The sequence below is a fragment of the Lineus longissimus genome, chromosome 2 (genome assembly GCF_910592395.1).
Source record: "Lineus longissimus chromosome 2, tnLinLong1.2, whole genome shotgun sequence".
In the NCBI taxonomy this organism is placed as follows: Eukaryota; Metazoa; Nemertea; class Pilidiophora; order Heteronemertea; family Lineidae; genus Lineus; species Lineus longissimus.
Genome location: NC_088309.1, coordinates 3,918,320 through 3,933,644, shown reverse-complemented (window position 1 = coordinate 3,933,644; position 15,325 = coordinate 3,918,320). Strand labels below are relative to the sequence as shown.

Below are 15,325 nucleotides of genomic sequence, written 5' to 3'. Positions count from 1 at the left end.
AAAACCTCAAAATTGACTACTACACCCGCTTTCAGTGTCCTCCATCTATGATATGATATGTGATCCTCATGCATTTTCTCTCATTTTCAGTACTCTAAACCAAGACCCTCTTGACGATTATGAAGTGTGGTGCAAGTGATGTGTCAGCAGCAAATGTTTGCTACAATAGATAGAAGCCATTAGAAGAATCTTGAAAAGGCTTGTTTTGTAAAAGATAATCATGTTGACACAATGACTGCAAAAAATAATGACACTGAATATTTTGGACTACACCAGTGTTGCATAGCATCGCATTATGGTAGATAGTCTGTGTTCTCTTGGCGAGTTCTTTGTTGAGGAGCAACTTTTGGAGGTCTTGGGAGTGGAAAGAAGTACCAGTATTGAAATTCAAGGTGAAGTTCAAGTAGAAATTCAGTTGTGCATGTACATTTCTTTATAATAAACAGTAAAAGTCGTGTAAGATGGCGTTAAGTGTTTCATTAACTTGATATTATCCTTTCCTGCTGAGTAGAGAAATCTTGAGGCATTCTCCAAAGCGAAGACAATATTCAAGCACAGTCAGTAAGACCGCCTCACCACAGTACTTTCACTGCGCCGGAGTGTGGTTATGGGGGAGTTGTTCTCTGTGGTTGTGGCATATCTAGCAGTGCCTCTGAGGCGAGTGTTCAAAGTGGAGTTCTCCCTGCATTCTGGTTGTGATTTTATCGTGAAAAGACGAATTTGGAATGAATGGAATCCATGCAAGACAGCAGTGATAGTGAAGACGATTGGTCTATAAGCACACTCCAGCTAGCTAGCACTTACTTCACCAGCTTTCTATAAAGGATTTGGGGCTGAAGAGATCTCTTTTGGTATTCAGAGGATGTGACACTGTCTTATCTTATTGATTAGAAGCTGTGACTTTGTCAGTTGTGCGAGCATATCCTTAAGAAATGATCTTGATAGGTCAGCTGTACAGATAGTTGGTACAGCAGACGTCTCTTATCTTGAATCTGGATGTGTCATTCTGTCTGTCTCAATCTTTGAAGACTGGAATCGGGCAAAGTTGACAATATAGAAAAAGATGACATCTGAAATCAACCGCAATCTCTAGAACTGCTCTAGTGGCTTTCAGATGTATCTAAATACAACCAAGTTTATGATATATCTTCTGTATGAATATTTATTCTTATCTAGAAGCTTCTGATACAAACACAAGTTTATAATTTTAAATCATTTGGAAAATTGTAACATATACATGTCATGATAACAGTGGGATAAAATATCATAATATATTTAACAGTAGCACCAACATTATCTAGTGGAATGATACCTTTAAATGCTGAATACAGTTGGAATCACAGTTGAATACAGTTGTACTGGTATGCCGATCTATAACCACTTTAATGTTACATCAAACTTATTCCTTTTAATGTACATCAACATGTTCTCAATATGTCTCCTGTACACATGCTTGCAGTTGATCAATTCCATTTTACACAACTGGTTGTCATTCCTGAGGAGGTCTTCAATCACATTACCGGAGACATTGTCACAACTTGTCAAGTACAGTTCTTCAAGATCTTGCATCTTATTGCAGAGTAACACCTCTTGTAACAAATTGTCAGAGAATGAGTCTAAATGATGTAGTGAAAGGGACTTCAAACTAGCACAGCCAGACAAGAGAGACTGCAGGACGTAGGAGAAATCACCAATGCTTATGCCTTCTATGCGGCAATTTATACTCTGGATTTTTGTGAACGGTTTAATGTCATTTTGGCAAACTAGTGTCTCACTGCTGGTAAAATCCAAGTGTACTTCACTGAGATCGTAAAAATCCAGCTGAAGGTGCAACAAATTTCTACAGTGCAGCCCAATCACACCAACATCTATTCGGTTTATATCACCCAAAGCCAACTTCTCCAGAGTATGACCAACCTTCTGTAGAAGTGGACAGATGCCACCATTAAAAGTGATCAGTGAACTACCACTGTCACATGCTAAGGTAAGATCTTTAAGTCTCAAGTTCGACAAGCACAACAGTGCTTCATTACTTGGTGGATTAACCAAGTAAACTGTTGTCAAAAATGGGCAATATCTGTAAAATATGTCAAACATGGCAACGGATTCATCGAAAGTGATATGCTCGTCTGGGAAGTGACACTTCAAAGTCTGTAACTTATATTTCTTGTTCTTTGGCTCAACTACTCCCTGTTGGTATTCCCAACCATTGAGATGCCACAACGGCAAACCAGTGTCATCATGGTACAAGAACTGCAAGTTTTCCAATTTGTCAATTACTTCAGCGAGTCCTGTGGTTGTTGCTGCTGTCCTCGTCACATCCAAAGTATGCAAATAGTGGCACTTTTTGTCATTTTCACTGTCCAAACACAAATTCTTGAGCCCTAAATCGGTTACTGGGCAGCCCTTGACTTTCAAAACCTTGATTTTCTTGCAAAACAAAGCAATTGTTGCCAAGACATCATCGCCACAGCTACTCTCACTGAAGTTGAGGTACGTAATGTTTGGTAAACCTTGGACTAGTTCCATCAAGAGACTGCTATGTTTTGTTGACTGTGACTTGCTACTCCACTTGCCGCTTCCCAAGAAGAGCGACAATTCTACCAGATGCTGAAAATTAGGAGAACAATTTGAATTAAGGCATAAAGGTGGTACAATTATATCCCATGTGTGCATTAAAGAGTACTGCCAACTGCTTTTTTCGTTACCAGGGCTAAACATGGCAATTACGCCTTGGTCCATACTCTGAAAAGCAGGAGCCATTAAATCAGGGGATCACAACTGAAGTTAAGTGTCCCATTCCATTTTAGGGATTGAACCTTGGAAATGGAGCAAAAACCTCTTTGACTGACACAGTACTATACAACTTCTTAACATGTAATTGGTTCTACCCACTGACCTGGCATCTGTATGCAACCATTTTTATGACAGGACTGATTGGTATGGTGGGAGGAAGCTGGATGTGAAGGCGTCTCAGTCTGGAAGTGATCAACAGATCAAGATGGATCCGTCGCAGTCTCTGACTCTTGGTCAAGTTGTCAATAACACCTTGAATCATTTCATTATCTGTAAGTAAAATGTCAATCATTACATGAGCATCAACATGTCATTGTAAAGAAGTTCCTGCCAAGATCAATGATTTTTTTTATGGTCAATCATCATTGAGAAACTCTCTTGACCAGTATAGTAAAGCCTGAAAGTCATTGCAAGCAAAATGCTTTATAATCCTGGACATGGACTCTTGAGCAGAAACTGCTTCGGAAACATCTGATTTCACCATGTTCTCAGTTTCCAGTTTTAATTTCAAGTTCAATTGTGGTAGATTATCAGTCATGATTAACCAGAATTCAATAAGCTTACCCATGTACTCAAAAGGGCCAAGAGTATATAAGACCAAGCCTTTGCCCCCAAAATTCTTCTCATAATCCTTGCACCACAGTTTGTCCATGTTTCCAGCAATACTTTGCAGGCACACCTGCATCAAGCTGCAAGGAGATATCTTCCTGGGCATGGCTAGATCATCTACCTGGAAAAGATGCTAAATAACTGGGGTATGACTAGATCATAAGATAAGAAGTTTATTGGTTTTAGGTCATGTAGGTGGGAAAACGCTTTTTCGTGTTGGCTCCGCCTGTCAGATATCAGAGTCATCAACATTTAGGACAAGTACCATTTCCTACAACCACGACCCCAGACAGCTATTTCTAAATCTCTAATTCCATTGTATAAATCCGTTATAAGTAAGCCCGTGATTCTAAATTATCAGTATTGTGTCAAACATTATCATGAACAAGAAAAAGTACCAAAAATGTGGCTTTAAAGTCTTTAAATAAAGTCTCCTGAAGGCAAGGTTGAAAATATTGGTACTGGTTAGATAGCATTCATGAATTTCCCGTTATGGCTTCCTCTGATTGCTCGGAGTGTTCAAAAGTTCGACTAAAAATAGCTCCTAATGCTCGGTGTGAAAACCATATTGATATTTACAAGGACACTAGTTTAAGATACTTAGGTAGATAACGACAAAGCGTTTGATTGAGTGCTGTTTTGTTAATCCTCATACTTCAGACCGAAAAGCGAAATGTCTTCACTTCTCGAATTCACTATTCAGTCAATCAGTGCATGAGTGTCGCTGTCCGCATGTCCAGTCACTAGCACTCTGCACTGTCAGTCACTCAGTCAGTCACACTGTAACACAGTCCGTGCCGAGGTAAGGGCTTGACACAACATCTGCCACCAGGCCTACCGCTATTGAACTGGTGAATTCTTCTTTCAGGTTATGCCAATGAAGTTGGTGAATCCTTCCGACCCTTGATCCCAGTTTCTGTTGTAAATCTCAGCTATGTCATTGCCAGTGGTTATGTGTTAGCACATGCCGTGAATGAAGGATACTGGACCTCAAAGGTGAGATTTGAAAGTTGGCCAACTGAATCGAAGTCAGTAAAAACTCTTAACTTGTGCCACTTCGAGTCTTTGCAGAGAATATCTCTGCAGTGTTCATTCATTAAGGAAACTATAAGCACCAACATTGGGAACAGCAAGTTTACTTCGAAAACGTTTGGGACTTGGCTTTAGCGCATGCAATAAAGTTATTGTGGTTTTTTTCAGAGACCTACATTTCATGCTTCAAGCAAAGGAAAAGAAGTCACGAAATGTGTAGCCGACACCGTCATCTGGCAGGGATTTGCATCAGTAGCAGTTCCAGGATTCACAATCAATCGAGTATGTGCTCTCAGCGCATTCCTACTAAAGAGGTCCTCCAGTCTTCCTCCAACTGTAAGGAAATGGACAACGACGTGTATAGGGCTGGCTAGCATCCCATTCATAATCAAACCTATTGATCATGGTGTTGAAGTTGTGATGAATAAAACCATAAGGAGATTATACATGGGCAGTGATAGCTAGAAAGACTGTGATAGCCCCACCAAATGTGAGGAGTCTAGTGTAGTCTGCTGCCAGTTTTCAATGCTATTTTAGTAATTTGATATTGCTCAAAGTATTTCTAGTTCTTCATAGTGCAATGTACATGTATTTGTTGTGGATATAGATATTGGTTTACATGTATATCTAGATATAAACCAATTCATGAATTATACCACAAGGTATTTGATCTCAGAATTGTACATAGTATTAGGGGAAGGTTTTTGAGGTGACCATGAAATAGGGCTCTTTCCAAGATAGATATGTTTTTAAGAATTCAATTCTTATGTGTGAAAGGAAATGAGGAGAAGGTCTCATTTATATGCACTGCTACCGGTGAGTCAATGAGTGATATTTCCATAGTCATAGTTCCAGTTGTTCAGTTAAGTCCGTTCGTTTGTATGTTCAGTTTTGCAAAAATATTGTAACGTGTTTATCTATCATAAAATTTTTAAAATTAAAGTCTAGATTGTTCCCAAATTTTTGTTCTGTACTTCTCTCAATGTTTGAATATGTTATTGTTCTTTGTCCCTACCAAGTTAAGCTAAACCGCAATGCAGTGTGTGAAGACTTCCATTTGAACGTTTTTAGGAGAACTCTCCAATGCTTATATCCATCAAGCATTGTCACATCATGTCCAGTGCAACACTAGGATCGTCGGTTGTCCACCTTAGAGCATTTAGCTGGAAAGGCAGACACCTCCAGAGGTGGCCAGTTGGAGCTCCAGGAAGAATGGAATTTTAAAAAACTTCATACTTTCCTCTTGCCTCTTGGCTCCTGCAATATGCAGATGTCGATCCGATGTGAATGTAATGTCCATCCTATGTCACTTTTTTCATGTTGAGGAACAAAATGTTTTCCGATGCCAAAAAAGACTTTTGTAATGACTACTAATGTCTATCGGCACCGTTATAAAAGGGCAGTCGGCCCTGAAAGCATGGTGCTAACCTTATTGCCAGTATTGTCACTGTCTTGTGATTGAGAACAACTTTCCGACATCATTAACTTGTATGTTGCCATTCCTCGCCTCTGTGCAGTATGTCCTCCATGCATTAATTCACACAGTTGATCACTGCGAGGGCTCACTTGGGTCCAGTTGGGATCAAAATTGGAATACATGTAGTGTGATAATTCAAAAAGATTTTGAATTTTCCCATTTATTGTGCAATTTGATGATGAAACCTACCATCGTAGGGTGGAAGGTGACTGGGCAGCCGACAGCTTGGTAATAGTTCTCTTCATAACTCTGTTGGTCCTTTAACAAAATGAACATAATACTCCCAGTATACTGATATCATTTATTTCCAGAGCACAAAATACCTATCACAATATCACCTTGTCAACACAAGGGAAAAAAGTGGAGATTATGTGGTGATAAAAGCAAATGTAAAACCATTTTTCATACTAGGTGTCAAGATAAACACGATACACTTATAGGACTAGGATCTAATTAGGTTCTGAATGATGGTTTTGATGCCATTTAATACATTCAAGCACATCACATTTATTTTGACACCTACTGTACATGTGGTACTTATCAAACCCATCAAATATTAACTTACTTGTTTTTACAATGAAAAGCATTCGCATTTCACTGTTATCTGTTACAAAAATATCAGAGGGCAAATTTTAGATACACAAAATCTACAGAAGCAGATGATTAATGGACTCTTCTTTCCTTTGTTAAAAAGTACCCCAGCGACCATAGTGAAGTACACACCTTCTCCTTACAAGAGATAACAGAACTCCTTATTAATTTACAGTATTTACAAGACATTTTCACCTATTCACAACCAAGGGCATTTGCTGGAACAGTTGTATCCGTATGATATTTGACACATCCAAAACTGACTAGTCAAGTCATGAGCTGATGATAATCTTAGTACTATTCCCAGAAATTTTTTTGTAGTGTCCAATGGCAGAGATAAAAATTGTACCTTCCAATTTATTCAATGCTAAGAGTTTATAAATCTTGAATTAATTGTTTATTTTCTGGAAATACACCGTTTTTTCTGATCTATAAAAGTTTATTGATACGATGACGCTGACACGCCCTCGCCCTGCTGATAGTCTGATTCCTCCGTTTCTAAGGTAACGGGAGATGCACGGATATATTCTGCAGGCGCCTTCGATTTCACAGTCTCCGCTGTCACTTTGACGAGTACAATGTCTGATTCTGGAACATCAAACTGGGCATCGAGGAGAATGCTTTCCTGAAAAACATATGATTAACATCAGACTAAGAGAGTTTATAGCAACATAATCAGTTCACCTCTCAGCAGAAATGCCAAAACTGGCACATTTAAATGCACATCTACATGAAAGATGTAATCAACGGTCAAATGACATGAGAGGAAGGTGCTTCTCGAAGACACCATCTGAGCAATCTCCTTCACTTATAAAAGCAGACCTACACTCCAAACTTACCATAATGGACCTCAAGCCTCGAGCACCAGTTTTCCTCTCTAAAGCCTGGTGGGCAATCGCTCTCAGAGCCTCTGGGGTCACTTCAAGTTGACACTAAAGATAAACAAAAGACATCTTTATAATGCAATTCCTACAGGTCTCTAAATGGCTATGTTCCTTTTTCTAGTGGGACTACGACTTGTAGCCTTGACATATTGAGCACACTTCTTTTTTTATGTTTACAAGCCGAAGTCAATACATGATCAACATGCTTGTGACAAGTAACACACGAACCGTGACAATGTGAAGCCTATGTAACCCAAGCCTTATAAGTCACCAATTGGCCGACATACATACCTTATCCATCTTCATAAGCGCCTGATACTGTGGTATAAGGGCATTATGTGGCTTGGTGAGAATCTCAATCAGCATATCTTCAGTCAGGCTATGGAATGGAACAATCACAGGCAGCCGCCCAACGAATTCTGGGATCATACCGAATTCGATCAGATCTCGTGCCTCAACATTACGAATGAGATTATCACGTTCCTCATTGTCTTGTTGAGCATCTTCGTAACCTTCACCGTCCTCGTAACTTTTCTTGTCAGCAGCCGTTGCTGCTCGACGACCCTGTGCTTCGTGTTGTTCGGCTCCAAAACCAAGGTACTGAAATGATATTAGACTATGAGCAATATATCATTTCATGCAGTTACATCAAATCTGTTTTCTATGATTAGTTTCATGGATTGCAGCCTCAAAAATGCAGTCATATTACCCTACCTTTTGATGTTTCCGCCGACTGACAATCTTATCAAGACCGTTAAAGGCTCCAGAGGCCACAAAAAGAATATTTGTTGTATCCACTTGGACCGTCTCTCCGCGTAGCTTTCTTGAGTTTCTTTCCGGAACATTGACCACAGTTCCTTCAAGGAGCTTCAACATACCCTGTAATAAGGAAAATTAAGATTGATCTTTAATCACGTTGATTTCCAGTCCTTGGAATATTCGTTCAACTGTGTTTGCCAACTGGGTGAATGACTCCTTTTTAAAAGTATAAATTGTGAGTTCATCATCTGATATCAACAAGGGTAGAGGTATCTATCAAACTACTTTAAACTTTAACCTTCGTACTGTCTATTCAGTATGCTTGGCAAGGAAGTCTTACCTGTTGAACCCCCTCTCCGCCAACATCACGTAACTGATGGATCCCAGGAACACTACCAATTTTATCAACCTCATCCAAGAACACAATACCTACAGGAAGAAATGAATATCATTGGCATTGGTACTTGAACTGGCAACAACACTGAAAACCTAGATTTTGAGAGAGCTGAATCAGTCTCAGATGACCATGTCAACTGATCCAGGCTTAGTTATTGACCTATTTATTGAACATGACATGGACCATAGGGCCAAATGCATTGATCATTGTGCTGACAGTGTCAGTGATGACTGACCACTAATGCAACGGATAGTAAATATAGCAGACTAGCTAAGTGATTTACCTTGCTGAGCCTTCTCCACACTGTAGTTAGCATCCTGTAGGAGTTTGGCTATCACAGATTCAATGTCTTCACCAACATACCCTGCTTGTGTCAGGGTGGTACAGTCACAGATAGCAAAGGGCACATCCAAACATTTGGCCAATGTCTGTGCAAGAAGCGTTTTACCTGAAAAATAGAGACCATTTGAGTCTTGAAAGTTCAGTCATATTTGTAAGTGATTACCTTTATGGTAACAACATCTGTCATCTGATGTCAGATGAAAAAACAACTATTACTCCCCAAGTACTCACCAGATCCAGTTGGTCCCAACATAAGAATGTTACTCTTTTCCAACTTCAAATCATGATCTGTGGCATCTAAAATATCACTTGGTTTCTTATTGCCCTCTTCAGTTGGCTGCTGTTGCTGAGGGTGCTGGAGACTGCTCGGTCCTAGGGCACTGCCGTGGCTAATGCCAGCTATTTGTAGCAATTCTGAAACCAAAGGAAATATAATGTTAAACGGCCCAACTTCTAGCATTACTTGATTACCTACTTTTGATCTCATGCTACTATGTTTATAAAAGTTCTTCTTCCAAATATATTTCTTACATGAGACGTTTCCTGTACTACTATTAAATGCATGGGAGCGAGAATTTTTGGTTGTCAAATCCAAAATTGTTTTTTAACTGATCAGGTGGCACTCACCTTTTGGGGTAAAAGTAGCATTGTTTGGTATTGGCTGACACAGTGTACTTGTGTAAGCACTAGGTATATTGTGATATATCCTCTTGTAATGATTATACACCGCAACCGATAAAACTTTCTTAGAGTAGTCTTGGCCAACAACAAATTTATCCAAATATTCGTAGATCTGAAGAAAGGAAAGGAAATAGGATAACAAGATTACAAAACTGTACAAACAGCATACAGGTATCTTCGACACACTGCTCTCAGTGGTTCATCATCAGATGGAAGTTAAATGAAATGTAGATGACTTGACACTTAAAATGGAATTGGCTGGACGCACATACCTTCTTAGGGGGTGGAGGTGGTTTTCTCTTTGGCCCCTGTCTCTCATCCCTATTGTCCTTCAAGCTCCTTTTTGTATCAGTTTCAGACAGGACAACAAAGAAATGATTACACTTTTCACATTTCACAAAGCGTGTTGAGGCTGAAAAAAGAACAGGTTTGCACAAAAATGAAAATGTATAAAATGGGAGAATAAAATCAATCATCAAAAAGACATGTACTTGTCCTGGTTCTGTCTAGAAACTGAAATTAGCCAGCATATTTTCTTCTAAGGACAATCATTTTTACAATAATAAAGAAAAAAAAACTTCTAACTGTAACAATGATATATCTGCCTTCATCTTCCTTGCCGAAGAGTTTCATCAAATCAGAGAAGACTGTCTTAAACTTACACACAAATGTTTCCACATGTGTACAGGGATCCCCACACTTGGGACAACATAACTGTCCACCACCTCCTTTGCCTCCGTCCTTCTCTCCACTTCCACCACCCTTGCCAGAGGTTGGTGGCTTCCTTCCACCAAAAGAATCTCCTGGAGGCGGGTTGTTTCCATTTTTAGATGTTGTGCTGGCATGACGAACAGGGACTGGTGATGACAGCAGAAAGTATCGATGGATGGCACTGCCAAGATCAGTGTCCCTTCCAGACCTTCGTAATTTTGATAAACAAGGAACTGAAAAAAGCAAGTTCAATTAAGCAAACATTGTGAGACTGTTCTGTACAAGATTTCATGACTTTCAGCCAACCACCAACCACCAACCACAACCACATCAACTGGAAATGGCTGAGAATTATCTGATCAAAAATGAATCCTCCATTCATTATGGTCTGTCTCCAACTTTTCCACCCAAGCACAGGGCCAAGTCAAGCGGTATAAATACCTGTTGTTTTACTGTGTCCAACTCTGTGAAGTAGACTATAAGCTGGACGCACATATGCGGTAGCTGCTGCCATGGTTGCAAATAAGGATATTTCTTATTTCCAGAGGACTGTGGCTAATGACTGTTAATAGTTCTGGTCTGCCTGTCAACGGTGTTGATCAACCTCTTGGCTCTTGCAAGCTGCCTGGTCCTGGCTTTCAGGACTTCTTCTTTTCAGCTTCTGAATCTGGATGGAAAATGTTCTACTTAAGTTTCATAACAAACCTGCAATAGCCTAGATGAAAAAGTATCCAGTCCACAAGTTTCAAAATAATCCTCAACAACAATAACATCAATGCCAACATGAGGAACTGCAACATGAGGAACAAGTTTTTGGCATTATATTTGGGGGAGACTCGTACCTCAGGCCCTATTCAGGGACCACATCATCAATTTGGAGTCTACTCTTAAATGGAGATCAAGTTAAGTTTGGTTGAACATCGTGATAATGATAGGACTAGGATAGGATGACCCGTTCAAAAAAGTTTGCTGGTACTGTGTCCCTTGTGACTGGTTCTTCACTGACAGATATGCAAGACAGAGTCGGCACAACAAGTCAAGTCATCATCATCTGATGATGAATTATGTCACTCTGACATTTTAAGTTCATTCAGAGCTAGGCCCTAGGCCTAGCATATTAGGCCTAGATGTGATGGCCTGGACGTTGTCGTTGCTGCTGGCTTCGTTTGTTGCAATCCCAGCAAATTTGACCCTAAATGAGAGTGTTAACGTCCATGAAAACAAGTGGCCGCTGAAGTATTCTCTTCAGAGATTATTTGTACGTTATCATAACCTTGCATTTTGATAATTAAATAGCAGAAAATCGTATATTCCCTTAAGATGCAAACACTAACTTTCATAAGCGAAGTAGATTCCAAAGTTTTTAGATCAAGCACGCATGCGCGAAAATATGACCTTGACACATTTTACTAGGGATCACTCATTATTTACATTCTTTTAATCTTTTTAAATCCACAATAGCCATGTTTCAAGTGTACTATTTTAATTAAAACTGTCTATTAGGTTAAATTATGATCGAAATATCAATTACAGTCTGAAAAATGCTGGTTAGCAAGATTTTTTTCTGTCGTAATCATTTCAGTTAATGACTGCTCGTCGGGTCACAAGATGGCGGCTGCCACGAAAAATGAAATTTTTGCTGCATTTTTCACAAATACCGTAAAATGTACCAACTGTTGCACATATTTATATTGTGTACAGTGCGAAGTTATTTATATGAGTCGATACTGATGTAAAATATAGAACTTTTCGGTTCCCTCATTAGCGTCTCGAAGTACCCATTGCAGTTTCATTTTAATGGCATTTGTGTCGTGTGAACTGTGCGTTGCATGTATGGAACTGTGTACATAATGACATGTATGGAACTGTGTACATAATGACATACAATGATACATGGTGTCGTAGTAGTACTATACATTTTGTTGACAAAATAGAGAATTTCGACAATGCAATGTTTGTTGTTCTGGGGCTGACCAGTCATGTTTCACCTACGGTCTTTGTGAAGCTTTTAGTCATGGTTGTATTGCAAGGCTTAATTTTTTTCAGCTGACTAGTGACTTGGGGATGAAATAGATGGTAAAGTCTGGTTTTGTATGCTGGTGAGAAGTTGACATGGCCGGAAGAGGGCGTGGCCGTGGAAGAGGTCTCTCATTCAACATAGAGAGTCTCGGTTTTGGAAGGGGTGATTCGCTTCCAGCAGCTTCTCAAGAGCCACCACCACTTTATCCTGTGAGTCACCAAAACTGTCAAAAACTGCTCAGTTCAAAAGGTCAATTTCAACAGGTCGGAGTCTATTCCTTTTCTCAGTATTTGATGATGGGTTCAAAGATCTCTGAATAAAGAAATGTTTGTAAAAATGTAAAAATATTGGAACAAAAAAAAAACACTGTTCATCTGGGGGGGGGATGGGGCGACGATTATGTCATCAAGCGACATGTTAGTCTCGTATGTTTTAGCACCAATTACTCATAATAATGCTCCTTGAGTTATAACCATAGGTATTTTACTTTCAAGCCCTTGCAATTCAAACCAGCTCCTCTGAAGACTGGAGAAGAATTAGATTACCTCCTGGCCCTGAAGCAAGAGTTCCGAGGGACAGTCAGAGAGTCACCATTCTTTATCAAGCCACTTGAAAGGAGACGTGATGTGGAAAGATATTCGGACAAATACCAACTGAACCAGAATGGAGACAGTAATATCAGGTGGGAACCAGGTGAGTGGTCAGATTAGTTTGGGCAAATAAAATGTTCTTGTGCTCTTATGTCTATTACTTTTCATTACGGCTGTTCATTTAGCATGTACGCACGAGGGAATGGGAATTTGTAAATACTGGTCCATTTTGCATATGCGTGCACACAGGTGTGAGTGGATTGAAAATATGATTTGAAAACTTATTATTCAAATGATAATATTATACATGTACAAGATCACACATATTTATGATGCTGATTATTTGCAGTCATGGCGGACCACATCCAGAGTTGTTTGTCCCCGAAATTGCAATTTGTAAGCCAGGCTTCGTGTGCAGGGCACACCATAACATTTTTTGTTGTAATGTGCTTTCACTTTTGTATTGTCTTCCAGACTGGACTCGCTTTCCCGCAGAACTTGCTGCCAAAAAGAAACGAGTAGGCAAAAAAACTGTGGTTGCTGCCCCAAAACTCGTGGCAAAGAAGGGTGATGTCCTTGACAAGATGATTGACAAAACTTTAGAGGTGTGTATTGGTGGGTAACCTGTTTTTGGGAAGAATGTACCACCAAAGTGAAGTTTTGAGATCTGGGATGCCAAGTGATTTGGGAGACCGACAGTCGTGGTGTGAGTTCATTTTAAAAAGACGCAAGCACCAGGCCAATTCAGCGCATGACTTTCGTTCTGTGCCGACTATCTAAAGAACTATCCTTACCAGAAGACAGAGTGAAAGAACAGGTTCAGTTGACCAAGATTGTTGTAAAGTTCATTCAGGTTGTGGAACTGGTGTCAAATGAAGTGTTGGGTAAATGAGTTACTCTTGACTCATACACAAAGTATTATTGAGCATTAGTTCTGCTATAAGTTCATTAGAAACTGGAGTGTCTTGGTTGTTATTATAGGACTTGGCGAAAAAGGAGGCAAAGCAGGGTGATGAATCGGGTGAGGAGGACGAGGCAGCCAAGTCGGAAGATGAGGAGGAGAATGAGGGAGAGGAAGAATTAGAGCTTGGAGAGGATGAAGAATTTGAAGAGGTAAGTTCAGGTTTTGATGGTGGATACAAAGTTAAAGTATTCTTTTGCCACCATTCAAATAGAGATTGCGAGGTGTTTATCCCAAATTGGTCTTTGGAGGACAAAGTCACAACCACAATGCAGGGACAGTTTCAATATATTTCTCTCATTAGTAAAGTTTTCTCTATATCACAGGCTAGACAGCCATTCTAATCAATACTAATTGCCAATACATTCGTCTTTCTGTTACAGGAAACCGATTACAATCTGAACTATTTTGATAATGGAGAGAATTATGGCAATGATGATGAGGACGATGCCTTGGATGATGGACCAGTCTACTGATGCTGCTGAAGAAAATATATGATTGATAATCTGAAAGTGGGGATTCTGCGGAATGGTATTGAGAGAAATTGATGAGGGGCACAACTCAAGTTTGCTATTAAACTGTGTTACCAGGATTTTGTCTCTGGGGAAAAGAATTGTAAGGACTGTGAATGTTGTGGGAAATAGACCTGTAAGGGGTGTTAAGGTTATAGCCATCATAGTCTCAATCTCGAAGCCCCTGCGCTATGTTGTGCAACAGAAAAGCATGATTCATAATGTCTCCATTTGGTTAATGGCATATTATTTGTGCATTTCATGGTTTTGCTGTTAGCTGTGCTATGCCAGTGGCAGTTGTTTATTACCAGTATGTTTTTACAATAAAATAACTTTTTTTGTAAAAATAACTTGTTAGTGAATTATATTTGTTGGCCAAAAATAGAAGGTTTGTTCGTCATTTGCCGTTACATCATACCAGGAGAATGAAAGAGAGGATTCAAGCTTCTGTGTACACTTTAGTGGAATCATTCCATATGTGTAAATACCATCCCGTGGAGACGGTTAGAACGGCTCCTGGTGGGCTTTGCAGTGTACCAAAAATGACTACATGTGCTGTGAATTTCGCTCTCGCCTTGATCATCTTTAGATGGATTGTTACCCCAGAGCTAGCTGGCACTGATCGGTCTCCGCTTCGAGCGATGGATTGCTCCCGAATACATCATTATCCGTCATGCAGAAGTCATTGGCTAGCACTAACTTGTCTTAAAATATGGGTGGTTCGTCGCCCCAATACACAACATAGTACTTGGATAGCTCCCGCCCAGATCTAGCTCTGATCTGTACGTCTTCAAGATGCATTGTTCCCCCGAAACGCCATCGTCCAGGGCTAGCAATGTTTTGTCTGAGATGGATTGTTCCCCACTATCGCCCAGAGTTAGCACCATGATTGAGCACTGATCTGTCTTCATGATGGATTGTTCCACTGTGACAGCGGATATAGTCCCCCTGGAGTCATAGTCC

At 39.9% G+C, this 15,325-nt stretch overlaps 4 protein-coding genes across 7 annotated transcripts; 2 read left to right on the top strand and 2 right to left on the bottom strand.

Moving 5' to 3' along the window:
* Positions 1-1,144: 1,144 nt before the first annotated feature.
* LOC135483542 (uncharacterized) lies at positions 1,145-3,558 on the bottom strand. The gene is made up of 3 exons (XM_064764512.1): positions 3,361-3,558; positions 2,900-3,066; positions 1,145-2,610 (listed from the first exon to the last, which is right to left on the bottom strand). The coding sequence occupies exons 1-3, from the start codon at positions 3,509-3,511 to the stop codon at positions 1,372-1,374; spliced, it is 1,557 nt and encodes a 518-aa protein (XP_064620582.1). The 5' UTR covers positions 3,512-3,558; the 3' UTR covers positions 1,145-1,371.
* Positions 3,559-3,897: 339 nt separating this feature from the next.
* LOC135483957 (mitochondrial fission process protein 1-like) lies at positions 3,898-5,350 on the top strand. Its single transcript, XM_064765031.1, has 3 exons — positions 3,898-4,009; positions 4,274-4,401; positions 4,606-5,350. Exons 1-3 carry the CDS (start codon positions 3,898-3,900, stop codon positions 4,900-4,902), a joined length of 537 nt encoding a protein of 178 aa, XP_064621101.1. The 3' UTR covers positions 4,903-5,350.
* An 851-nt stretch (positions 5,351-6,201) lies between these two features.
* LOC135502341 (ATP-dependent Clp protease ATP-binding subunit clpX-like, mitochondrial) lies at positions 6,202-11,655 on the bottom strand. 3 transcript variants are annotated; one of them, XM_064795112.1, is made up of 12 exons: positions 11,614-11,655; positions 10,721-10,946; positions 10,231-10,512; positions 9,841-9,980; positions 9,515-9,680; positions 9,119-9,301; positions 8,829-8,993; positions 8,489-8,577; positions 8,104-8,268; positions 7,681-7,989; positions 7,345-7,437; positions 6,202-7,130 (listed from the first exon to the last, which is right to left on the bottom strand). In XM_064795112.1, the coding sequence occupies exons 2-12, from the start codon at positions 10,791-10,793 to the stop codon at positions 6,945-6,947; spliced, it is 1,851 nt and encodes a 616-aa protein (XP_064651182.1). In that variant the 5' UTR covers positions 10,794-10,946; positions 11,614-11,655; the 3' UTR covers positions 6,202-6,944. The 3 variants fall into 3 exon arrangements, with proteins under 3 accessions (XP_064651182.1, XP_064651193.1, XP_064651201.1); XM_064795123.1 differs by having other exon boundaries at positions 10,721-10,984; positions 11,614-11,639; XM_064795131.1 differs by lacking the exon at positions 11,614-11,655 and adding an exon at positions 11,553-11,604.
* Positions 11,656-11,873: 218 nt separating this feature from the next.
* LOC135483541 (DNA-directed RNA polymerase III subunit RPC7-like) lies at positions 11,874-14,704 on the top strand. 2 transcript variants are annotated; one of them, XM_064764510.1, is made up of 6 exons: positions 11,874-11,945; positions 12,326-12,508; positions 12,794-12,992; positions 13,364-13,494; positions 13,871-14,002; positions 14,234-14,704. In XM_064764510.1, exons 2-6 carry the CDS (start codon positions 12,392-12,394, stop codon positions 14,324-14,326), a joined length of 672 nt encoding a protein of 223 aa, XP_064620580.1. In that variant the 5' UTR covers positions 11,874-11,945; positions 12,326-12,391; the 3' UTR covers positions 14,327-14,704. The 2 variants fall into 2 exon arrangements, with proteins under 2 accessions (XP_064620580.1, XP_064620581.1); XM_064764511.1 differs by having other exon boundaries at positions 11,881-12,011.
* The last annotated feature ends 621 nt before the right edge of the window (positions 14,705-15,325 follow it).

Bases quoted from the DNA above. Each gene is read 5' to 3' on its own strand.
- LOC135483542 (XM_064764512.1), bottom strand. From the start codon at position 3,511: ATGCCCAGGAAGATATCTCCTTGCAGCTTGATGCAGGTGTGCCTGCAA. The intron at 3,067-3,360 runs GTAAGCTTATTG...TTTTACTTACAG, and splicing joins TGGCCCTTTTGAGTACATGG to ATAATGAAATGATTCAAGGT. The intron at 2,611-2,899 runs GTCAGTGGGTAG...CCTAATTTTCAG, and splicing joins TGGTTGCATACAGATGCCAG to CATCTGGTAGAATTGTCGCT.
- LOC135483957 (XM_064765031.1), top strand. From the start codon at position 3,898: ATGGCTTCCTCTGATTGCTCGGAGTGTTCAAAAGTTCGACTAAAAATA. The intron at 4,010-4,273 runs GTAGATAACGAC...TTCTTCTTTCAG, and splicing joins CACTAGTTTAAGATACTTAG to GTTATGCCAATGAAGTTGGT. The intron at 4,402-4,605 runs GTGAGATTTGAA...GGTTTTTTTCAG, and splicing joins AAGGATACTGGACCTCAAAG to AGACCTACATTTCATGCTTC.
- LOC135502341 (XM_064795112.1), bottom strand. From the start codon at position 10,793: ATGGCAGCAGCTACCGCATATGTGCGTCCAGCTTATAGTCTACTTCAC. The intron at 8,994-9,118 runs GTGAGTACTTGG...TCTATTTTTCAG, and splicing joins GTTGGGACCAACTGGATCTG to GTAAAACGCTTCTTGCACAG. The intron at 8,578-8,828 runs GTAAATCACTTA...TTCTTCCTGTAG, and splicing joins TGTGGAGAAGGCTCAGCAAG to GTATTGTGTTCTTGGATGAG.
- LOC135483541 (XM_064764510.1), top strand. From the start codon at position 12,392: ATGGCCGGAAGAGGGCGTGGCCGTGGAAGAGGTCTCTCATTCAACATA. The intron at 12,509-12,793 runs GTGAGTCACCAA...TTTACTTTCAAG, and splicing joins AGCCACCACCACTTTATCCT to CCCTTGCAATTCAAACCAGC. The intron at 12,993-13,363 runs GTGAGTGGTCAG...ATTGTCTTCCAG, and splicing joins TAATATCAGGTGGGAACCAG to ACTGGACTCGCTTTCCCGCA.